Source organism: Peromyscus leucopus, chromosome 7 (genome assembly GCF_004664715.2).
Source record: "Peromyscus leucopus breed LL Stock chromosome 7, UCI_PerLeu_2.1, whole genome shotgun sequence".
Classification (NCBI taxonomy): Eukaryota; Metazoa; Chordata; class Mammalia; order Rodentia; family Cricetidae; genus Peromyscus; species Peromyscus leucopus.
Genome location: NC_051069.1, coordinates 5,891,876 through 5,917,282, shown reverse-complemented (window position 1 = coordinate 5,917,282; position 25,407 = coordinate 5,891,876). Strand labels below are relative to the sequence as shown.

Sequence of the window (25,407 nt, the reverse complement as noted above, 5' to 3'; positions counted from 1 at the left end):
ATCTCCCTGGAAGCCTTCCTCCTCTTGCATCTCTACACTGAGACACCCAAACATTTTAAGCATTGTGGGTGTTCCCCAGTTAAGGTTTGGTTCAGAGGTAAAAAACACACATGTTCTTCCTGTCACCACAATGCTGCCATGCTCATCCCCATGTCACTGCAAGCCCTCTCCCTGCTGCTCCTGCTTCTGTAGATGTGCAAGGATGTGCATGGCTCACCACTTTCCTGAGAGGTAATTTCTACTCTACACTCTAAGCTCCCAAAAGACTGCGATTGGGAACAGTTTCCAGTTCGTACACTCAGTTCAGTAAGTAGCATTTATCATAAAAAGGAAGTCAGATGACCTAAATAAGCTCAACAAAGCCCCTGGGTATTCTTATAAAGAGAATTCTATTTCACTGCAACCAAAACCTAGACCAACCTGCTGAAGATTAAAATTTAGTTACATGCCAGCTTGAAATCTGGTAGCTTAATGTCTATCTGCATTTTCACCCTACTGTAGCATTTAGGTGATGGTGCTGTTTAGTGTCACAGTGGCAAATGAAAACGTCACACCACTTTGTGTTTTTAGCTGTTCTCACAAGGTCCAGAGCGGCTCTGCCAAGGATACATCATTCATCTCCCTGCCCAGCTTCTCAGAGATGAAAATGGTGAGCTTTACCTCGACCAGTCCAGCTTCAGACAGCACACATAGCAGCTTTTACCTGAGAGGATCATGGACTTGGCCCAATTTTAGACTCTCCCAAGGAATTCAGCATGTAATCACTCCTAAAGAACCCAGATTTATACTAAAAAGAATAACTTAATGCCGCAGGAAGAAAAACTTAAAATGGGGAAAAAAAGCCTTGATGAAAATGCAGGTTATATACAGACCTTACCTGGCTAAGTTATAGTGCCAGTGCAGGTTACTGAATTTAAAGGCACAGCCTGTGGTGCTAGTGAAGGCCTGAAAGCCGTTCACAGAGAGAACCGCCCTTCAGCCTCGTGTGACATCAGGACATAAAAAGACAAGGACTACCCAGGTTACTACATCCAGAAATTTACTTGCTCAGCAGGAGTTGACTTAGGAGACGGTTAAATAACGAACCTCGTTCTCTTTGGGTGTTCTCAGAACTTCCCAGTGGACCCCAGTGGTTCTCAGCTGCACTGCACACCCAGGATGATCAGATCTGGAGGGAAGTCCAGAAGCATCAGTCTTTGTTTCCCCAGATACCTCAAACATGCAGCCAGGCTGCAGGCCACACTGCAGCTCTTCCAGAGGCTGCTGTGTGAAAGCTCAGGGACAGGTCCAGGCTAGACAGTTGTGCTGCTTCTGTGTTCCAGGAGAAAGGGTCTTTTCAGAAAAGGGCACAGCTGTGCCTCCTCTAAAGACACAGGCTGCTGTCTGGAGGTCCTGAGCGTCAGAGGTTATCTGGAGCGCTGGTTGTAAAGAAGGAAGTCCTTGTCTTGGCAGAGCAGGCAGAGTTTCAGGCTTCGGCAGCTACCTCCAGCGACAAAAAATGCCCAGATGCCCATGACCACCATGATTATATATGCTGACACCAGATTTACTCCATAATAAGGAGTTAGGAAGGTCTGCAAAGGAAAAATAAATCAATTTGCTTTTCAAACCTGTGGAATAAACAGAGACAGGAAAATACACAATGCTTTCAACAGCTGGACTGCGTCTCTCAATCATGGGATGACTGTCGTGTGTGAGAGACTCAGGAAGGCCCAGCAGACACTGGGCTGTGAACTTGCACTGTGCTTGACTCAAATGGCAACCCCAGAAGACAGCTGTAGCCAGCAGCTAGTGGGATACTTAACAGAAAGCAATGGAGCACCTGGACCTGGTTTACAGCCATTTCTGTGTTAATTGAATTGGCTCTAAGAATTTGCAGCAAAGTCAGGTACATCTAGATTACTTTAATATGAACCATTAGTATTCAAAGGAACATGAGGAAATAAAGTTAGTTTTTTGACTGTACAATTGCTATGGATTCCAAAAGTTTAATCATTATAAAACATTAACAGGAACACAGCTCAGTGGTAGAGTGTATGAAGGCCTGGGTTCAATCCCCAGCACCAAAGAATGACTGATGAGTGCCAAACGGTGCATTGAGTGAAATTACTGAAGACAAGTCTCCACCATAATGGAACTTATATACTACTAAATAACACAGATAATGAGGAAGGAATTAAATAATTAATTGCAAATTATGATTGATAGTAAGACAGAATAGAGTTGTGATGGATGCTAGGATGAGAACATGGTGATCTTCTTAAGGGGTGATGGAGGCCTGGAGAAAACGGCACTTAATCTGAGACAGAGAACAAGAGGAACCCTGCCTGTATAGGCTAGCTGTGGGAGGAGCAAAGTTGGAAGGACCAAGCGCTGGAAACATGAAAATTAGAGCCCAAATGAATATAGTTTAGGGATGGAGGATCAGATGAGGTCAGACAGCTGAGAAGCCTGTGGATAAACAATGTGAATGTTATTCTCTGTGCAATGCAGGGTCATAGAAAAGGTTTAGTTTGAGATAATAATGGTTGCTTTTGATTTTTCAAACTGTATAAAATGGTGGTGGTGCACACCTTTAATCCCAGCACTGGGAAGCAGAGGCAGGTGAATCTCTGTGAGTTTGAGGCCAGCCTGGGCTACAGAGTAAGTTCCAGGAAAGGTGCCAAAGCTGCACAGAGAAACTCTGTCTCGAAAAACCAAAAAACAACAAACAAACAAAACAGTAAGAAGCCATGATATTTCAATAGGCAGAGGTCAAATAATTGTATGGATTTCTGAGCATGATACTCATAGGAGAGACAGAGGCTAGAAAAAGACAAGCACAACCTACACATGGTAATTAATGCTATTCCATTATCGTTGCTACACAAGCAGAGACAGGCAAAGGTAATGCACAAATTGAACCCTGAGAAACTCCAGCATTTGTAATACTAAGAGCCAACAAAGGAGTCCTGAAAAAATCAGGACAGTGTGCTGTAGCAGAAGAAAAGGAAAGAAAATGAACTTTTTAAAGGCTGCCAAGCTAGAGAGATGGCTCGTTTGTTGCTCTTTTAGAGGACTGGAGTTGGTTCCCAGCACCCATGAAGCGTGACCTGCAACTGACTATATAACTCTGGCTCCTGGAGATCTGATGCCCTCCCGCCTCAGCTCCAGGGGAGGCCAGTGACATTTCCTGGCCTCTATGCATACCCATGCCCGTATGCATATATGCATACGCTGGTGTTACGAGACTTTTGACTGTTACTGTGACACTCTGAGACTGTTAAAGTTTACCTTGAATCAGGGAGCAGAAGAGCTAGTGACTGACTGGAACTGGCCAGAGAGAAGCCAGCCCTTTTGACAGAGAAGTCATATAGGGACAAAAGGCAGGGACTTGAGTCTGGCACTTCCTTTTGGTTTGGGAACTGGTGAAGAAGACATGTCTCTTACTGGTCTCCAGCCAAACAGCAAGGTCAACTGGTTGCTTCTAGCTAGCAGGTTTTTTTCTTTCTTTCTTTGCTTGGGTGGGGGTTGGGGTGTGTGACAACCTGCTAGCTCAGAGAGGTTGAGTAGCAACTAGCTGACCTTCTCTCTTTGCCAGTGTCTCTGAAAGAGGCTCCTTTTGCTTAACCAAAACAAACAAACAAACAAACAAACAAGCAAACCCCATGCCACACAAAGGCCCTCCCTACTACTTCCTGTGCATCTATCTCTATCATCTTACAGACACCCTGTGACTCTCTCTGATTACTTTCTGTCAACTAGCTGCTAACTCGGCCTCCTGACCCAAGGTTGATTTTATTTATTAACACAAATGCAACTTAGGGTTCACAGTGTGATTGAATACCCCATAACACACTGACTCACCAAATATACATAAATTAAAATAAAATAAATCTTAAAGGATGCCGGCATGAACAAAGAACAATGTCCATTAGATTTGGAAAAGTGAAGGTTTGGAAGGACGGTTTGAGCAGAAGCCAGATTGGGCTAAATCTGAGGGGTAAAATAGAAGAGAGGGCCAGTGAGATAGCTCAGTGGGTAAAGGTTCTTGTCGTCCTGTGACTTCCACACCATGTGGCGCACGCGCGCGCACACACACACACACACACACACACACACACTAATAAATACATACACACAAATAAATAATTTATTTTTAAAAGTGGAGACAGAGTTTGTGGAGATTATTTTTTTGGGATGTGTGGTGTTGTAATGAAAGAGGAAAATGTTGCAGGAAGAGGGGAAGTCATATCAACAAGTTTTGTGTAAGATGAGTCTGAGTGTAGAAAGAGGGAGAAAGACTGGTCCTGGATGACGGTGGCCCACCAAAGGAGGGCAGTACTCAGGGCAGTGAGGATGGATTAGGGTCACGGCCTAAGCAGGCTGGCCTTAATCTGGGAGCCAGATTTTGCCTCTGTAGGACCAGGGCTAAGGTTAGACCCTAAGTTTCTGTCCAGCCTCAGCTTTATCCTAACAAAGAAGATTTGACTGTGGCAATTGTTGACCAGATGATTTTAAAATAAGTGTTTTGAGATTCCCTAAGTAGCCCTTCTCGTCTCCACTCAACCTGCACATGCCCCCGGCTAAGGCACTGAACTTGATCTATCAGCTCTGTTCAGGGAGATGGGTTCATTTTGCAGTAGCACCTCACACAGGAAGAATGTTTATTCTAGAGGCATCTGTGGGTATGGCAGGTGTTGAGAAGTTTATGGGTTCTTTTCTAGAATAATTCTATAGACAACCCCATTAAATTTTAATTTATATTACAGAATGATGAAGTCTTTTGCATTTTCTTCAGTTTATTTCCTTTAGATCCAGTTCTCTCTCTCTCTCTCTCTCTCTCTCTCTGGTTTTCGAACGGTTTCTCTGTGTAGCTTTGCGCCTTTCCTGGATCTCGCTCTGTAGACCAGCTGCCTCGAACTCACAAGATCGCTGCTCTGCTCTGAGTCAGTTTTCTCTTTTAAGCAATCACAAAAAAACAATGTAACCTTGTTATGGAAAATGAGAGCTGGGCAGTGGTGGCGCATGCCTTTAATCCCAGCACTCAGAAGGCAGAGCCAGCCGGATCTCTGTGATTCGAGCCAGCCTGAGCTACCAAGTGAGCTCCAGAAAGGCGCAAAGCTACGCAGAGAAACCTGTCTTGAAAAACCAAAAAAAAAAAAAAAAATGAGAACACACAAATGAGAAAAGTCAAACGAGAAACTTGAAATTTAGTTACATTACTTATTCATCAGAACATAAAAAAGAAATAATAAAACCCAATTAAATAGACAATATAAAATGGAAAACTGGTATTAGGGATGTAACTCATAGGAGACTTGCCTGTGTACACACAGGAGCCCCAGAGCTACACACACACACACACACACACACACACACACACACACACACAAGACCTTCAAAAATAACACAAAAATAACGTGAAAGCTGGATGTGGCAGCTCCTGTCTATAATACTAGCTTTAAGGCAGCTGAGACAGGAGGATTGCCACAGATGAGGCTAGCTAAAGCAACAGAATTCTAAACCAGTTTGGGCTGTAGAATGAGATTATCTAAAAAACAAAACAAATAAAGACAAACATGCTATAGAAGCTATTTGCAATACCTGACTAAAGATTCTTTTTTAGAAAATATAAAAAAAATCCAAAAAAATTAAAGGCAGTTGGAGGTAGGCAAAATATTTAGACAAGAGCTTCAAAAAGAATTACATATGAAAATGTGTTTATTATCAAGGGAATGAAAGTTTGAAGCTTACTGTGCTTCTACTATATTCCCGGCAAGATAGAAAGACAGTTATAACAAGTGTTGGCAAGGACACAGAGGAGCTGAAGCTCATAAATAAATGGTTAGTGTTTAAGTAACCTAACTGTGCTGAGAAACTGAGTGATACCAGCAGCAGCTGACTTGTGTATCCCTCTAGCCCAACCAGAGCTTCTGGGAATGTATCCAAAAGAAATGTGCACTCCTGTTTGCTGAAGGATGTACATTTAAACACATATTGTCATGCTCTTCACAAGAGTTAAAAACCAGAGCACTAAAGAGGTGGCTCAGCGGGTCAAGTGATTTGGGTGCCCCAATCAGATGCTGTGCTGCACGCCTTTAATCCAAGCATCTGGGAGGCAGAAGCACACGGATCTTTGTGAGTTTGAGGCCAGTCAAGGATACACAGTGAAAACGTGTCTCAAAAATAAATAAATAAATAAATAAATAAAATAAAAAAAAAAGGCAAGTAGATCCCATGTCTCTCCTCAGTGTGCCTGGCCCTCAGCACACACTGCTCACTGGGGTGTCCTCATTCCCTACTTTTCAGTTACTCCTTGTGCTTCTTTGCTGGCTCCCTTCTAGCCTAGTCTCAATGATGGAGCATCATTGGACTCCATGCTTGAGCATCTTCTCTGTTTACCTGCAATTCTTTGAATTAGCTTTTCTCAGTCAAACTCCTCCCCCAAACTACCCCCTTTTCATCCAATTTCCACCTGACCTCTACTCTTGGATGTTTAACAGGGTACCTCCAAAGTAATGGACCCCAAATAGAACCACCCTCTCAGGCCCTCAGTCTCAGCTGATGACAACACTATCCTTTCAGTGGTCCAGGCCAAACACTAACCAAATCCTTGACTCCTCATCTTCCTCTCATCTGCCTCATCCACTCTGTAGGGAACACTGATGGCTCTACTTCTGATATGTATTTCCTGAATCTGGTCATTTCTATTTCTTCACTGCTCTTTCATCCAAGTCCTCCTTGCCTTTCCCTTATGGAAGGGACCTCTCCCAGCCAGCCAGTTTACTTAGTGAAGTAGTCAAAGCAATTCTTTGCACATGTATATCAGATTATCCTCCACCTTTTCCTCCATTTTGTATTTTAAGATAGGATCTCACTTTGTAGCCAAGCTCAGCTATGTAGACAAATACATGCTTGGCTTAACATGGATGCCGCCATGTTAAAGCAACTTTAGTATCCACAAGTACTGTAAGGTTTAACCATGTAAAAGGCAAACAGACTGCATTTTAGCCAAGGGTAAGAAGCCTGGTGAATAAAATATGATAGGAATTCCAAATAGAGAGGAGAGAAGCAGGAGGCAGGTCCCATCAGTAGAGACCTTTTTTTTTTTCTTTTTAACTTTATTTTTATTTATTCTTCGTGTTTTTCACATCATGCATCCCAATTCCATTCATTTCCCTGTCCATATCTGCCCTCTGCCCTTGCAAAGCCCTTTCCCAAAATAGAATAGAATTTAAGAGAAAAGAATGAAAAGTAAAAGAAAAAGAGGAAAAATCTTGTCATAGATACTGTAGTGCGATACAGTGAGTCACACAGTAAAACCTTTGTCCATATATCTTTACTTGCAAGTGTTCACTGCAAAGACTCATCGGTCTGGTTCGAGGCCTCTGGTTTCTGCTACACTATTGATGCTGGGTCTCCTCTTAGATAACCTGCTGTTGCCCTGTGTTGGAGATTCTGCAGCTGTGGGTCTGCAGGACCGGCCTTCTCACGTGCTCCCAGCAGCCTGCCAGCCCACCAGCACCCAACCCCACTACCAGGGTGAGCTCTCCAGCATGCCCTGGGTAGTTCGCCCCTTGCATTAATGAGCAAGGGGAGGGGCCGTTCTCCTGCTTTCAGGCCCTCGGTGTGGTGTCGGCTCTCCCACACCTGGACCAGGAGGGCAGCTCTACTGTGTTGTTCAGGGGAGGTTCAGGGACCACTCTCTGGAGTGCTGCAGCTGGTGAGGGGTGGGGACTGCTGTCCTGTTCTTATGACCTCAGGGCCATCTCTCCCACACCACCATATGGCAGATGAGGGGCGAGGCCAGATCTCCCACGCTCACATCCTCAGGGTGGTTCACTTGTTCCCGTCGATAGGGTCAGCTCTGCTGTGCTACCCAGGCGCAGTGCAGGGCCCGTTTTCCTGGGTGCTGCATCTGGTAGGGGAGAGGGTCAGCTCCCTTGCCCACCACAGATGGCAGGGTAAGGGAGAAGGCAGCTTTCCCTTGCCTGCCTCCCCACATGGTGTAGTGGATCTGTTCTATAAAACACTAAATGAAACTGTTCTACCTATGACCTTGAAGTACCAGCCCCTCAGGGCTACCCTTAAGACCAAAGAGGCTTGTAGAGCACTCTCTTCTCTCCCCGTGGGCTTGGATGGTGCAGACTGACTCAGGCCGCAGAACAGTGGGCCACAGCACCTCAGCCTTCCAGATCCCTGTGACGACTCTCCTGTTTAGTGAGTTTTCTTTCCTAATAAATTCCTTTGACCCTTTAAGCAGACTCCCTTGGATTCCTGGTTATACCAGGGCAGATGAGGGGGTTTGGACAGCTACTCCACACTCACACCCTCAGGGCCAGCTCACCTCTGCCTCCGCCAACAGGGTCAGCTCTCCTGTGCTGCCCAGGCGAGGAGCAGGGCCTGCCTCCCCGAGTGCTGCAGCAGGTAAAGGGGAAGCTCAGCTCTCTTGCCAGCTAGAGGCAGGAGGGTCTAGGGGAGAGGGCGTCTTTCCCTCGCCCCCTCCACCATGCAGACTCAAACAAGGGAGGTGGTACTAGTGATGTCCCTCTCACACCCTCAGGGCTGGCTCACCTGCAGCCCTGACTACAGGGTCAATTCAGGAGAGACCTTTTTAAAAAATCAACTATTATTATTATCGTTTGTATACATATGTATAGCACACATGCCGATGTGCAGGGCAGAGATCAAAGGACAGTTTTTGGAAGTTAGTTCTGTCCCTCCACAGTAGGCTCTGTGGCTCAAACTCAGGTAATCAAGCTTTCCTAGTTTACGTGCTGATCCATCTCAGGAGAAACCTTTTCAATATTGTACATAAAATGTGCAAAGGGTCTAGACAGGGCCACGGCAGGGTCATTTTGATAAATGTCTTATATATAAATGACCAATTAGCACTCAGATCCAAGTCCTTACACACTGCTGTAAAAACAAATCTGACAACTGTTTTAAACTTGACCTTGCAGACTGGCTCTGTTATAATGTCACTAAGGAGGGAAACCAGCACATCTGCTACTGGTCAGAACATGTAAAGTATCCCCACCTTTCAGAGCTTGTTTTAGCAACTTGTATCAAGAGCTCAAATATTCACACCAGTTGACTTCATAGTTCCCTGCCTCAAAGCCTAAACATATGGGGAAAGTCCCATGCACATAAAGCTTCACAACAGCCAAAACAACAACAAAAACAAAGGGAGGTTGTTAACAAAATTAATCAAGTTAAAATAATTTTCACCTAAAGATTTAAACTTAACTAAAATCTGTATCTTAAGGAATTTGTAATGGAGGAAAATTGCTTCAGATACGCTTCATACGTAAGTGTTATGCAAACTATTTTAGGCTTGACCGTACATCACTCAAGGACAGACATGAGGAAAATCTCTAATGAGACAGACCCCCTCAAAATTAACTAGACTGTCACTCTGCTGAAACACACACGACCCACTGTCCACTCCAGGGCTTTTCTGACTTGCCCCACTTTCCCGAGGATGTCCTTCCTTTGGGTGGAATCCACCACACAGACGTCTGCACTTGAGCTCTGCCAGCACTGGGGACACAGGGACAACACTCACCTGGGTGGACACCAGCAGGTGAGTCAGGAGAACTGTAAGGAGGGTGTGCCACTTTTTCTTCTCACAGCCATCAAAAAACACAATGCCCCAGAACACATGCAGCATTATGATCACCAGCGTCATGAAAGCTGAAAGACAAGTCAGCAATTAGCGGCCAGTCCTGCAGACAACAGACACCAAACCCAACTGAACCCCATCCCTGTGCACCGGCCTGAGGGTCCCCTGGCTTCAGTGATAGACTCTGACCACCAGTGCACAGAACTGCTTGCTAAGAACTCCACATTAACTTCCAAAGAAGTTAGGAGGGGGGCAGTCTTTGTAGAAGCTATTCCTCTAGAATACAAACCTGTTAGACAAAAGCCAACTTGGATTTGGCTTTCAAGGAGTTTCCCTGAGGTATGCAATGAGATTAGCATGAAATTCACATAAGTATTTGTTTAAAACATATTTATTTTTATATGTATAGATGGTTTGCTTGCATATAAATCTGTGTAGCACATGTGTGCCTAAAGTTCAAACATGCCTGAAAAAGACCTCAGATCTCCTGGGACTGGAGTTATAGACAGCTATGAGCTGCCTGCCAGTGCTGGACATTGAACCCAGGTCTTCTAAAAGAACAGCCAGTGCTTTTAATCAATGAGCCGTATCTCTAGTACAACATAGCTTATTTTCAAATAGCCTTCAGCCCCACTTAGAATTTTCTCAATTCAACAGAGCATCTTCTGTCTAAACAAGTCTCTGCACTGAAGGAGACTTTTTCTTTAGAACTCTTTTAAAAGAATGTAATAAAAAAATAGTGTAACTAAAAATCACTATAATTATCTAAGATTCTTCTCTCTCTCTCTCTCTCTCTCTCTCTCTCTCTCTCTCTCTCTCTCTCTCTCTCTGTTTTTTCAGAAAGAGGGTTTCTCTGTGTAGTTTTGGTGCCTGGAGCTTGCTCTGTAGACCAGGCTAGCCTCGAACTCACAGAGATCTGCCTGGCTCTGCCTCTTGAGTGCTAGGATTAAAGGTGTGATTTCTTTACAGCAGGCAAGTTCCATATATTCACACTTTAACATAAAAAAAGGCATATAGATTTCCTTTTCCTGCCACATAATAAACAGGCCATGAGCTTTAACCCACCAGACAGAAAAACCCCAGGCTAGAGTTCTACACCACTTGAAGGAAAAATAACCTGGCATTGCCAAGCAAAGGAGAATAGTTGCATCTATTTCAGTCCAGCAAGGCATTTGAGCTATACTATATACTATAGACTATATACACTATGGACTATATTTACTATATGCTATAGACCATATAGACTATTGATTATATACACTATAAACTATATAGACTATGGACTATATAGACTATAGACTATATATACTATGGACTATATACACTATATACTCTATCTGTACTCCAAACCAGTGAGTTCTCAAATCAACAGATCACTAACCCAGAGACTTGTTATCAATGCAACTTACTGGTACCCACCCACCCATGAATCAGAAGCAATGGGGCAGGAGCCCAGCAAAGCCAGTTTAAACAGCCTTCCTAGAGATTCAATGCATGGTCAAGTTTCAGAATCCTGCCAAGGAGGCATTCTTATAAATGTTATAAGGAGATGCAAGAATATTTACACCAGCACTGCTGTAATAATAAAAAATTCCCACCGTTACCACAACAGATAAGTAAATTACACTGTACTCAGACAGTGGACTGCTGTATATGACCCACAACATGATCTTAAGAACACAATGCTGAGTGAGAACAAACACACTGTGAAAATGTATATAAGTAAGACATCAACAAAATAATATTAAAAGGACAAAACTGTTGTGGCTAGAGGAGAGTAAGTTGTCACATCTCTGGGACAGTGTCTTCATGTCAGGCTCTGGAAGACCACACTAAAAGGATTCGATCCAGGTCCAGTCATCATTCTGAAGAGGACAGTTCTTAAGGACAGATGCCTATCAATGGTCTGACACTGAGACCACTTAAGATGCCCAGGGGCTAAGCAAAAGCTTTTAAATTTTCTCTGAGTCAAAAAAGACCAAGGCAAAAACTGACACAATGGGAACCTTTTTTTAATTCATAAAGTCTTCATATTCTAAGGAAGGGTTTTCTAAGACATAGACGTCAATCAAATGTCAAGAGGAATCACTACCACAGGCATCTGCCATCTGCCCTGGCAGCCTCTGCTTGCCCTTCTCTCTAGGCTTTGCCATGGGTACTGAGATCAGCTAAGTGTGCTCCCAAGGTTAGCTCCCAGAGTCCAGCCAATTGGGAAATGCTCTTACTGATGACATTTTCCAGCCTGTTCTTATCCAAAACAGTGTTATTCTACAAGCTTCAGGCAAGTATCCCCTGGACCTTGTTCATCCTGATCATGCTTCCAAATTCCAGATCTGAATGTCTTGATCCTTCCAGCTAAGAAGTCTGATGGACTGACTTTGCTTTCAAAGTCAAATCAGACATCTCAGACTAGCATTCAAGTTCCTCCTCAATCTAGACCCAAATGATTATCACAGCAGATCCTTGTGACTCTTTAATTGCGTCCTTGTGTCAGAAACACCGACCTCAAGCCGGGCATGGTGGTACTGCCCTTGGGAGGTAGAGACAGAGGCAGGAGGCTCAAAAATTAAAGGTCATACTTAGTTACATATTAAGCTTGAGGCCAGCCTGGGCTACATGAGATACTATCTCAAAAAATCAGAACTGTTCTCTTCTCCTCCCTTTCTTTCCCCCTCCTCTCCTCTTTGTGTGTGTGTGTGTGTGTGTGTGTGTGTGTGTGTGTGTGTGTGTGTGTGTGTGTGTGTAAACAGACTGTCCCTTTAACCTAAATACTCACCCCTCCCCATTCTAACACACCCAAATCTTGCTTAAGATACAGCACAGAAGAGAGGGAGGAGGGATCCTATGAGCAAAGGGGCCAAGCTCATGATGGGGAAACCCATAGAGACAGTCGACCTGGCTAGTGAAAGCTCACAAACTCTGGACTGACAGCTGGGGAACCTGCATGGGACCAAACTAGGCCCTCTAAATGTGGGTGACAGTTTCAAGGTTTGATTTGTTTGTGGGGACCCTGGCAGTGGGACCAGGACTTCCAAGTGCATGAACTGGCTTTTTAGAGCCCATCCCCTATGGTGAGATACCTTGCTTGGCCTTGATGTAGCGGGGGTGGGGGTGGGGTGTTGGCCCTGCCTCAACTTGGTAGGCCAGACTTTGTTGACTACCCAAGGGAAGCCTTACCTCCTCTGAGGAATGGATGCGGGGTAGGATGGAAGGGAGGTGGGGGGGGAGAAAGGGAGGGGGAACTGGAGATGGTATGTAATATGAAAAACATTTTTAAATAAATAAAAAAAGATACAGCACAGGGTCAACAAGATGGCTCAGTCGGTAAAGATACTTGCTGCCAAACCTATGATGTAAGTTTAATACCCAGATACACACTGTTGAAGGAAAAAAAAACGATTTTCATAAGTTGTCCTCTAACATCTACGCATGTGCCGGTGCATGTGTACATGTACATACACAAATACCAAAATGTAATAATTTTTGAAGATCTAGCACAATGTTACTTCTTCAGTAACTATTCCCCTAATACATACTCTCCTCTGTGATTTCTTACATTTGTTGTTGAGACTCCTATCCCATAGACAGGTAGCACTGAACTTGTGCTATTCCCACTACCTCAGTCTCCCAAGTACTGGAATTATAGGTATGATCCACTACATCTGGCTTCCAATTCTGGTTACACTCAATACACATTTTCTGAGCATGGTGACAGTCAAGTATGAATATTCTGGTTGGGTATCTTTAAAGTCAGATACTTGTGAATTAGATCCCACTTGTGTGGACTTAAGACAAGCTGTTTAACTCTCTCAGCTTACACTTCCTTTACGTCTAAAATGTATATTTCACAGACCCATTGCAAGGAAGACCAGCACTTGGCAAATCAGAGCTTTTCAGCAAAATAGTGACCACTACACTCTCCAGCAGTGGTTCTCAACCTCCCTAATGCTGCAACCTTTTAATACAGTTCCTCATGGTGTGGGGACCCCAACCATAAAATTACTTTGTTGGCACTTCATAACTGTAATTTTACTACTGTTACAAATCGTAATGTAAACATCTGATATGTGAACCCTGTGAAAGGATTGATCAACAAAGGGGTCATGACCCACAGGTTGAGAACCACCGCTCTACAGCCTCATAGATAATACAGCAAGTCCATAGGTAGACTGTCAGGTAGGAAAGTAAAGTGGAAGACATCTGATAAACCACATTTATTCAAGATTCCTGGGTACTTGGCTATGGATTAAAACCCATTCCTCTCCACTCTTACACATTATTCTTCCTCTGTCTTTGTTTTATTATCACACTTTCTTCCTTCACTCTTTCAGTATCCAGCAAGTATTTTCTCAGTGACCAGTACAGGCCAGTCACTATTCTACTAAGCACTGAGGATACTGCATATTTGGAACAGTCTCATAGAAGATACCCCACATTCAGTTTTCTGTTTTATTAATGTAATATCCAAGAAATCACTCAAATGTTACTGAAAGACTGTACATTCCTACATTCTGGCTGGCTTTGCTATCACCATATAGCAGACACTTAGAAACTGCTTTCATTAAAAAGCACTGGCTTCTTACTCAGGTAACTGAAAGCAGATTGATAGTCTGGCATCTCTGACTTCATTTTATGTTTATGAAGTGCTTCCTTTTTTGTTGGGTATCTGTTTATCTCTGTAGCAGGCATGATAATCATTCATGGAGAGTTTGTCTTAAGAACTGGAGACTCCTACTGTAGTGGGTAGCCATTCCAGCTTTGGTCTGGAAGTTCCAACCCCCATTGAGGCTTTGGTAACTATCGCGCCTACAAGGCAGGCCAAGGGAGGGCCCTAAAGACCAAGATGAGAATGCACCATGCTCTCTTCCTGCTTGGACCCTGGATGCTAGAGGTAGACAGAGGAGAGTTCTCCAGAGAACACCGCCAGACTGTGCTGCGTCTTTCCCAGAACCCGCCACCTACCTATCCCTTCATTTGTAAGTCACACCATTAATAAATCTCCCTTTTAACTACGTGGAGTGGCCTTAATAATTTCACCAACACCTAACCTATATCATTCCCCTTCAAGGTTGAATGTACAAAGATAAGAGTAACTGAGGCATCTTACTTCCAGCTTCTTAATGTCCTGGTCCAGATCCCAAAGGCACCTGAGTGTCTCCAGTCATCATCCTAAACAAGCATTCATCTTGGATTAGAGGAATAGAAGGGCTGGCTAGACAGAACACTTCCCAGATGAGGGCAGTTCTAATGCGGTTCTGGACCGGGGCCATCACCTCACGAGAGCTTGCTTGTCTCCTCAAGCCATAAACTGTTTTCAAACCACCTTGCAGGACCAGAACTGAGACACGAACCAATCAGGACCACACACTGATGGCTTAACTGTTCACACCCTTTGCCCTCACACCTCAATTCTTCTTTCAAACCTAAAGCTCTTATCAATGTGATCAAGATAGACTCTGGGGTCACTGGAGCGCCATGGCTGATCTTCTGCATGCATTCTTCATGCATGATCCCCACTGCACCATATTGCTCTCTTCCTCAAACTTTTCATATTGCTCATCTCTTGACTTGGTGTACAGTAGACAGCTGGCCAATCCTAATCTTGGGACTCTGAGAGATGGAATTTTGTTTCAAAATTCCAATACTGGCCATAAGCTAAATTTTACTATGGCAAATATTGTGGAGCATTTATTCCATCTACAACTGGTAAGAAACCGAGGCCTGACTATGTAAACTATCTCCCACATACAAATAGTTACACTACATGCATGCCACTTTGTTACTTATTAACAAATGGACTGAATTCCAACTAGAAATGAAGACATAATAATAGTATCTGTAAAGTCCTCCCCCCATTTTCATTGCTAAACCCTCTCAGTTCATATTCCTATACACAAAATCCGAAAAGTCCTTCAGAGACTCTAACTCTAAAATTTACTTTATTCTATTCTTCTTAACAGAAAAACATGGGGCTAGAGAGATGGCTTCATGATTAAGAGCTCTTATTATATTTTACAATGCTGGGTTTAGTTTTACTTAATTCTGTTTTTTTGTTTGTTTGTTTGTTTTGCTTTGTTTTTTGAGACAGGATTTCATTGTATAACAGCCTTTACTATCCTGGAACTAGTCCTGTAGACCAGGTTGGCATCAAACTTACAGAGATCTGCCTGCCCTGAGTGCTGGGTGCTATCACTGCTAACACCACAACCAGGCTAATTTTACTTAATTCTTATTGACTCTAATCTAGGCATTCTCTTCCTTCTCTTCTTTTGTCTTTTTAAATTTAGACAGTGTCTTACTATATAGCCCTGTCTCACTTGGAACTTGTTATCTAGAGGCTGGCCTCGAACTCACAGAGATCCACCTGGCTCTGCCTCTTGCGTGCTAGGATTACAAGCATACACCACCACTGCCTGGCTTTTGATCATTACTTCTGTCCTTCCTGAAAGACCTAGAAACTGAGGCCTAAGAGGAGAGGTCTCTTCCTTGAGTTTGGAACAGCCTTCTCTTTAGTTCCTTCCTTTGTGGGCATAGCTATTACTTATCTTTCAGTAAATCTCTATAATTCCATAAGCAGTGACTAGCTTCTATTGTTCAGTCAATATTTATCAAGTTTTGTCTAGTAACAATGGACCCCATGAGAATCTATGGATGAGATATGGTCATAAACAAGACAGCCATAGTCCTTGCTAAATCATGTGATTTAGCACACAACTGGAGAGACAGGCACTAAACCATAGTCACATCATCAGTTAATCACGGCTGGGGTACACAGGCAAAGAACTGCACTGTCCACATGTACCCTTACACTTCTCTTCCTCTTTGTAATATTTATATATGCTTTGTGCAGTTAGGTGTTTGTTTTTATAGTCATCGTGGGCAGAGGGCATGGAGAAATCTTTAATAATTATTTACAGACTACATACATAAATAATCAAAAGGACTTGTCCCCAAATACTAAATTGATGATATGACTTGAACTTGGAACCTAAATCTCATACTTCCTTCTCAGCCAAGTACTTCCAAGAAATGGCAATGAGTCTAACTTAACGTGGGCCTGCTTCACAAGTACTGATAAAAAAGAACTAACTTACATGTGTACTTCATAAAACTATTTTTATATAACATAAAAATTCATGTACATACAGATATCATACAATATGTGTATTATTAACATAACGGACATAGAGATGCTCATAAGGACCTCATATTCCTTACTTATTCTAATTACCATTTTAGGAACAAATTTACTTTTCCAAGGGACTCATTTTAAGCTGACCTCGATAATAGCCTGGTTTACTGAAGGGAGTTAGCACCATCTAGAGGACAAAAGCAGGCAATACATGAGGATGGAAAGAAAACAGTTCCTAAAACAAAGTAAACTAAGAAAATTCACAATATAGAAGGTGTCTTCTTAATTTCTACTGGACTCTGACAGACATTAGCCACTAGAACTACATTTGCTTTTTGCAAACCAAGCATTATTGCCATTTAAAATTTATGCCAGGAATGTTCCAGTTTGGAATATTCACAAAGGCAATCTGCTACATTGCGGGGGACATTAACAAGCATGATCCACTCACACACTTTCCCTTAACTCGCAGCCAGAGTTAAAGGGTCTGAACTGCATGCTCTCAGCCTCACAAAGTCAAACACTTTCCAAACAGGGAAGACTAAGCTTGCTGGCTGCACAGGGACGGGTTCACTGGAGAAGCTGACACATTAATGTCCACAGGCGAGGCTCAGATTTGAACAAACAAGGGAACTGAGAATGGTGGGAGACTGTCTCAGTTAGGGTCAGGAGTGCCAGGATGTCTCTAAACTACTGCAGCTTTTTAAAAATTGGCCATTTTTCTTTATAATCTTTTTATTCTATTAAAATCTACTGAAACACTATTTAGTTTTTGGTCATATTCCCCTACAAGATGGTAAGCTCCCTAAAGAGCTTTGGCCTGGATGTGAACATGGCTTTAATTGAAAAAATTGGTATGTGAGTCCACTTATTCCAGTTAATAACTGCTATTGGTCTAGACAACTACAAATACAGCTATTTTTCATCTAGTTTTAAACAAAGTAGAATTTAATAAAATAATATTCTAATTATAAAACAAACTTTGGTCATTGTGTCATACTTGTTGCTGGTGAATGAATAGCAATGTGAAAAGAGTTGGTCCTTTTTTACTGCATCTTGGCATAAAAAGATTAAATCATCTACCTTTCCCTCTGCATTTAAAGATCAAGTCATGCTGCCTATCTATAAAAGGCACTGAGCTATAGATTAATCAGATATTAGAATGTAGACTAGGGGTCTTGTGTTGAATCACTAGCACTGGGCAAGAAAAAAAAGCAGGTGCTGACAGGTTTATATCGAAGATAAATCTTTTTTTTTTTTTTTTTTTTTTTTTTTGGCTTTTTGAGACAGGGTTTCTCTGTGTAGCTTTGCGCCTTTCCTGGAACTCACTTGATAGTCCAGGCTGGCCTTGAACTCACAAAGATCCACCTGCCTCTGCCTCCTGAGTGCTGGGATTAAAGGGGCTCAGCTGTTAAAGGCTAGGCTCACAACCAAAAATATAAGATAAATCTAAATGACAAAACAGAGAGGATATAGCTCATAAAAATTAGCTGCTAATGTTTCAACTATACTGTAAACATTTTAGTATAGCCAAACAAATATATATAAATCTTTTTGTTTGGTTGGTTAGTTGGTTGGGTTTTGTTGTTGGTTTTTTGTTGTTGTTGTTGCTGTTGTTTGTTTGTTTGGTAGCTGGTTGGTTTGTTTTCTGAGACAAGGTTTCCTCTGTGTAGCTTTGGAATCTATCATGGAACTTGCTCTGTAGAGCAGGCTGGCCTCAAACTCACACAGATCCTTCTGCCTCTGCCTCCCGAGTGCTGGGATTAAAGGTGTGTACCGCCACTGCCCAGCAAATATATAAATCTTATGCAAGATCAATTCCTGTAATATTCTACAGCACTCCAATCAAACCCCTGCCCCCACTCCCAGGTCCTTCACTTGTAGTGCCTAAGAATATCTTCCCTTTGAGAGTCTTAACATAAACCACCTCCGCTCGAATTCTGAGGCCAGTGAGTTACAATAAGGACGATCCTTCAGAGCACAGCTGGGACACATACCTGAATTAAGGAAGAACTGAGGAGAATCACCGTGAATGCCCACGGTGCCTGGTCCCAACGAGTCAGACAGGGTGTTCACAAAGGAAAACACTCCACTCATGATTCCAAAGCCCAAGCCAGAAACTAGAGGAAGAAAACACCGTTAACCCCTTTTCCTGTTATGAGTTCAGTTCAAATCTAATTTGCAAGGACTGGGGAATACTATTTCACTGCAGGGAAAAGGGTACACCTGCTGTTGCTGAAGTACCAGACAGCCAGCTCTGGAAAGCTAAGTGAGAAAGGAGAGGAGAAAAGGAAGGACAGGATGTAGCAGATCAATGAACAAGGCAGAGGCACAGAAGAAACTGGAGAGGAAAAAGAGGGTAATGTGATGAAGGCCGTGTTGGATCCCCTAGAACTAGAGTTCCAGGTGGTTGTGAGCCATCATCTGGGTGCTGGGAACAGAATTCAGGTCCTCTGCAAGAGCAATGGGTGCTCTTAACTGCTGAGCCACCTCTTCAGGACTTCTATTATTTTTCTTCATGACACCACAGGGTCTAACTTACCATAGGCCAACAGTAGCATTGAGGGTGTTGTCTCCTCAGGGTTTACGCTTTTCAAACCCTCACTAGCTGTTCTAAAAGAAAAACACATTTTTTTTATTTTTAAAGAAATAGACTCATATCAGGCACATCATGAACCCTTCAAACCTAGGTTCTTAGTGAGGCTTCTGATAAGGTTACACTCCAGGTTGCAGTTCAGATCCATTTAAGTGAAACCCAGCACTCTTTTTTGTTGTTTGTTTTGTTTTTGTTTGAGACAGACTCTCTCTACATAGCCTGGATGTTCACTGTATAGATCAGACTGGCCTCAAACTCACAGAGGTCCATCTGCTTCTGCCTCCCAAAGGCTGGGATTAAAGGTGTGTGCCACCAGCTCCAGCACATTTTCTTTTCTTTTTAAGATTTACTTATTTTTATGTGCATTAGTGTTTTGCCTGCATGTCTGTGTGAGGGTGTAGGATCCTTTTGAACTGGAGTTACAGACAGCTATGAGCTGCCTTCTGCGTACTAGGAATTGAACCCTGGTCCACTGGAAGAGCAACCAGTGCTCTTGACTGCTGAGCCAACTCTCCAGCCCAACTCCAGCACATGTTCAATAACTGAAGCCAAGAAGTGAGATTTCCACCAACTCCATCTAGCTGATATTTCCATAAAAGGAAAAAATTAAAATATCAGTAACAAGCCAATAGGGATTGAGTTCAAGAATAAAAGCAGTGCTCTAGTTTCTGAGCTCAATGAATATTTATTTCTTTATCCCGAGGGATCTATCACTCTGGATTTTCTTTCCCCAAAGTCTTAGGTCTTTATCTCCAACTTATGGTCATTCGGTTGTGTTTTCCACTATGGCTATACTTATTACCGCTTCTCTCTTGCACACTGAAGAACCAAAATTATTCTCACCTTTCTAGCAGCAACTTTTTTCTTTGGTTCAGGAACTGACCCTATGCCTCACACATGCCAAGCACCTGTTCCACCACTGGGGTTTTTCTTTTTCTGTTTGTTCTTCTGGTTGTTTTGAGATGGTCTATGTAAGTAGGCTGCCTTCAAAACCACTATGTAGTGAAGATTACAGGAGTGTATCCTCATGCCTGGTTTATGAGGTGTAGGGGATTGGGAATTGAACCCAGGGCTCCATCTTCAGCCCCCTTAACACACCATTCTAGAAAATTTAAAAAACAGAGAGACACTTCTAAAAAAGGGAAAAAAAAAAAAAAAAAAAAAAAAAACAGGGCTGAGGGTCTAGATCAAGTGATAGAGCTCTCTCCTAGCTTGTGCCAAGACCCTGGGTGGGGGTGGGGGAACACATGGGATGGGGCATAGACAGGGACAAAAAAAAAAAAAAAAAAAAAAAAACACCAAAACTGTAGCATTGGTTATCTTAGCTTTTCACTTTTCTATAGATATAAGATTTTTCTAAAATCACAAAAATGTGTATTTTATATTATTTTAAAAAAACTGAAATAGGTTGCAAAACTTGCAATCCAAGTATTTAAAACACACACACCGAGACATAATTCGCGTATATTTCAGGCATCATACAGCAGTTTTAGGCAACACAGAAGTTACTGAAAATAATTTTTAGGTAATGACAGTTATGTTTTAGGCAAGTAACTTGAAATTGTACAAAGTTTGTGTGGAAAGGGCTAGAGAGAGAGCTCAGTGGTTGAGAGCACCGGCTGCTCTTCCAGAGAACCCAGGCTCTATTCCTAGCAGCCCTATGGTGACACATAACTGCTTATAACTTCAGGTCCAGGGGATCTGTTGCCCTTTTTTGGACTTCTTGGACACCAGGAATGCACAGACATACATGCAGGCAAAACACTCATACACATAAGATAAAAATGAGTGTGTTAAAAATAAAAAATAAAATTTGTGCAGAAATGGACATTGCAGCCATATGCCAACTTCTCACTGTACAAGGTTTTGTTCTGTTTGAAAGTTACAATCACCTCATTCATTAACAATGTAATAACTGCTCCTGATTTCCTGACTCATGAAACAAACTTATTTGACTGCAATGATTTATAAAAGTGGGTACAAATGCTCCACATTTTAATCAAGGCAGCAAATTCAGGCAGCAAAATTTTGGTTGAGTTGGTCCCTTAAACTAAAAGGCTCAAACGTATTTGTGGTAGTATAGATATTTAAGCAAAATCTAAATAACCAAAATCTCTAGTATTGAATAAAGAATACCATGAGAGATCAATTTAAATGTATTCCCTTACATCTTAGCTCAAAAAAAGAGCTCATGCTTCAGGCTTTGTTCTTTTTGTTTTTTTTTTTTTTTTTTTGTTTTGTTTTCAAGACAGGGTTTCTCTGTGTAGCTTTGGAGCCTGTCCTGGCTCTCACTCTGTAGCCCAGGCTGGCCTGAAACTCACAGAGATCCGCCTGGCTCTGCCTCCTCAGTGCTGGGATTAAAGGCGTGCCGCCACCACCGCCCAGCTCAGGCTTTGTTCTTAAATGTATTTTTCCTTTTGTAGATTTGAAACTATAGAATATGTTTTTAAAATGAGCCTCTGTTTCCCACTAATAGTTAAAACAATGGAAGACATAATCTACATAAGAATAATTTCAGGTGGTAAGAGGGGAACATGAAGTCCCAATGGGAAGGCTGTCTGTTGTTTCAGTAATTATTTCTCTGGGTTATTTTTCTTCAATAAAGTGGGGTTTTGTTGTTTATTCATTTCTTGCCAGTTTCCTCCCATTATAATAAGCTCCACCAGCCAGAGCTCTCTCTTTATCACTTTTGTGATAAACCTCCAGTTTCTACAAAGTGCCTGGCATTTGGCAATTCTTAAGAAACATTTTTGAGAGGAAGGAGACAAAAGAGTAAAGAAAAAAGAAGGGTATGAGGGCAGTTAGGCAAGCCAGGCCAGAAGTTTAAATACTCCATGTTTTCAAGCTAGAAATGGACCAATCACCAAATCACAACTCAAGTCTAACTGGGAAAATAAAGCAAACATTTAACTTACTTTAACAGCCTATAATACGCAAACCTAAACAGTTCTTGGAAACAGACAGAGAGCAACACTCCGAAGATGAGCAGGTACTTCTGTGTTGGTCCATCTCTGTTGTCAGTGATGACTCTCACTAGGTACCAAAAAACAGATGAAAGCAGAAGAGACACCAACCAGAAGAAAGCTCTGGAATGTAGAAGAAAAAAAAGCCACAAGTTAACAGAAGCACAAGATTAATAATGACTTTAAATCTGCTGGAAAAGGAACAAAGATCTTGATTTTTTAATTGGGGAAAAAAGTCCTTGAAGTGGCGTTCTGGATCATCAGTTGCTGATCAATCTTTCCTAGTGAGAAAATAGTCCAAGAGGAATGTCAGATGTGCTCAACAAAGAACGTGCTGAGTGACCCTGTCAGGTGCACACCAAGACACTGTCTGCCAAGGACTGGCCAAGAGGAACTTGGTTGCTGACTATTTTCCTAAGCGATGTCTTTTCCTTCTTGGTGTGCCATAGAAATATATAACCAGTGACCATTGCAATTTTCATAGTCTCAAAATTCTCCAGAAACTATGGATTTAATGGCTAACTATCTGTACAGATAAGTGTCTTTTTCTGACAGAAAACAAATACTTAAACCTGCATTCATAGTGGGCACCGTGTAAAGTTCAGAAGTTGCAAACCCGTGCTCTGGTGTCGTTGTCTTCCAGGCCCGGTTCTGACAACCCTCCTGTGGATTTTAATGACGGCAGCAAGCTTTATAAGCCATCGGATCAACAGACTCTATTGTTTTTAAATTACAATAGCGAAGGAGCGCTGTTCAGTAAGTCAAAAAGCAGCTCAGAAAGCGGGAGTCCCTGGCCTAGCTAGCTGGCCTGATGCCAAGTCCCAGAAACTCTCAGCAGGTGCAGAGAGAGCAAGACCACGTTCGCCAGCAGAGTTCGGTATTTACCAAGCTCCCAGGACAACATGGCCTGGTCAGGTGTTGCTGCGTTTTCTTGCGCTTCCACCCTCCGCTGCACCCCAGTCATTACCCAGGGGTCTACAGGAAAAATCTGAGCCCAAGCCCCTCACAGGCTTTCTGAGTCCGAGGATGGGGGCTGGGGAGGGGTGGGCCACTGACCCCCCAGGTGACTTTAATGACAGAGGGTGGGAACCACACTGGGTGAAATGGGACTCCTGTGGAAAGGCGAAGGCTCCACACACGAATGGATCCAAGCGTCCCCACACTTAGTCCACAGAAGCCTGGATGCGCAGGGTGCGCCTGCTCAGCCTGCCCTTCTCCTGAGACCCTGGCAGGAGAGGAGGAGCCCCCGCTCCTTTCAGCCGTGACAGTCCCACAGGCTGGAGACAGTGGGTGGTGGTGATCCCCGAGGTCATGGGAACCCCGGCGCGGGAGGGGACCCGCTGCGTCAAGGACCGGGGGCAGTCTCACCCGGCGATGAGGAAGATGACGCGCAAAGGGTCGGTGGCGATGGTGAAGACGTAGAGAGCGAGCGCGGGCCCGAAGGCGATGAAGGCGCAACCGAAGAACACGGCCGCCGTCATGGCGACCGCGGAAGCCAGTCCAGGGAGTCCGAGGGACCCGAGGTGCCCAGCGGGCAGTGGGTGCTGGATAAGCTCAGGAGGGGGGGCCTCGAGGTGCCGCAAAGCCCGTGGCAGCGGAGGGAGGGAGGGGCGGAGCTCAGGAGGCGGGGCCACGAGATACTCCAAAGCCCGTGGCAGCCGCGGGAGGGGCGGAGCTCAGGAGGCGGGGCCGCGAGATGCTCCAAAGCCCGTGGCAGTCGCGGGAGGGGCGGAACTCAGAAGGTGGGGCCACGAGATGCTCCAAAGCCCGTGGCAGCCGCGGGAGGGGCGGAGCTGGGGAGGCGGGGCCTCGAGGTGCCTCAAAGCCCGTGGCAGCCACGGGAGGGGCGGAGCTGGGGAGGCGGGGCCTCGAGGTGATAGAAAGCCCGTTGCAGCCAAGGGGGAGTGGAGCTGGGGAGGCGGGGCCTCGAGGTGCCCCAAAGCCCATGGCAGCCGAGGGAGGGGCGGAGCTCGGGAGGCGGGGCCTGGTGGTGCTCAAGTCAAAGAGGATCAGATGAAGTTCGCGAGGCGCGTCTTCCATGTATTTCTTCGCCGGTCAGGGTGAACGGCGGAACGGGCCTCTACTCCAGTCTCAGCGGACAAGGCAAGACTCAGTTGTTGGGGCCTCGAGAAGCTCCATGGCCCGTAAAAGCGGATCGCTAGTTCGAGTTCGGCAGGCAGGCGGAGACTCAAGATGCTCCAAGCTCAAAAGAGGAGGGGCGTAACTTCGGACGCACCTCTCCAGGTGCTCCAGGCCCAGTCTAAGTGAGTTTCCTGGCAGAAATGTAGCAGCTCTGCGCCTGCCCTGGAGAAAGTTGTTACTTTTCTGCCCGTCTCTGGTCTCTGCTCTGGTGAAAGGAGGTCATCACCTAAACCTCATTCAAGAGATTTACTGTCAGAGAGGAATCCAGGAGAGTGGCAGCCTCTAACGGTAGAAAAAGGCAACTTCAAACTGAACAGGTACAGGAGTTATATAGGGTTTCTTAGGAAGTTTTTCCAGGGTGAAGATTTTCAGGATGGGAATTGGTTGGATTTCAATCCCTGAGCTTGGACAAACTCAGAGATTGGCTGGATTTCGTGCTCAGGGAATCGTTGGTTTTTGTACTGAGTTGGTCAGGGGCAAGGTGTTTTTCTTTCACTGGCCCTTTTTAACCTCTTGGCTCTGGTTTCAGGGTCAGGGTGTGTTTCTTTGGCTGACCCTTTTACCCTACAATGAGACCTGACTTTGATTCCATAGGACTCATGCAAATCTTGGTTAGGTAGTTGGCATCTGAGTCCTTCAGTTAGATGGGAGGTGGATATAAAATAATTCCCTGAAGCCCTCTGTCCAGCTATCCTGGCACACACAGCAGCGAACAACAAAAACAACAGAGACCTTGTCACAAACAAGTAGAAGGTGTATCAAATCCCAAGGTTGTTTTTTGACCTCCATATATGTACCAAATATAGGCTCCTGTCCTTACACTCACATATGAGTACGTGTGTGCACATACACACACACACCACAACTATACACATATGCACATAAAGATTTTTTTAAAAGAATAGAACAGTGCATATTGAATAAGAAAAGTTAGTAACTGAGTGGATGGGGCAGTAAGTAAATAGTA

General features: G+C 43.8%; 1 protein-coding gene across 1 annotated transcript; it reads right to left on the bottom strand.

Moving 5' to 3' along the window:
- Nucleotides 1-1,022: 1,022 nt before the first annotated feature.
- On the bottom strand, nt 1,023-23,919 carry LOC114691055 (gamma-secretase subunit APH-1B-like). Its single transcript, XM_028866166.2, has 6 exons — nt 23,667-23,919; nt 22,251-22,421; nt 19,282-19,352; nt 18,737-18,859; nt 9,551-9,678; nt 1,023-1,574 (listed from the first exon to the last, which is right to left on the bottom strand). Exons 1-6 carry the CDS (start codon nt 23,777-23,779, stop codon nt 1,407-1,409), a joined length of 774 nt encoding a protein of 257 aa, XP_028721999.1. The 5' UTR covers nt 23,780-23,919; the 3' UTR covers nt 1,023-1,406.
- Nucleotides 23,920-25,407: the final 1,488 nt, after the last annotated feature.

Bases quoted from the DNA above. Each gene is read 5' to 3' on its own strand.
- LOC114691055 (XM_028866166.2), bottom strand. From the start codon at position 23,779: ATGACGGCGGCCGTGTTCTTCGGTTGCGCCTTCATCGCCTTCGGGCCC. The intron at 22,422-23,666 runs GTGAGACTGCCC...TCTACATTCCAG, and splicing joins GTCATCTTCCTCATCGCCGG to AGCTTTCTTCTGGTTGGTGT. The intron at 9,679-18,736 runs GTATGTGTCCCA...CTTGTCTTTCAG, and splicing joins TCAGTTCTTCCTTAATTCAG to CTTTCATGACGCTGGTGATC.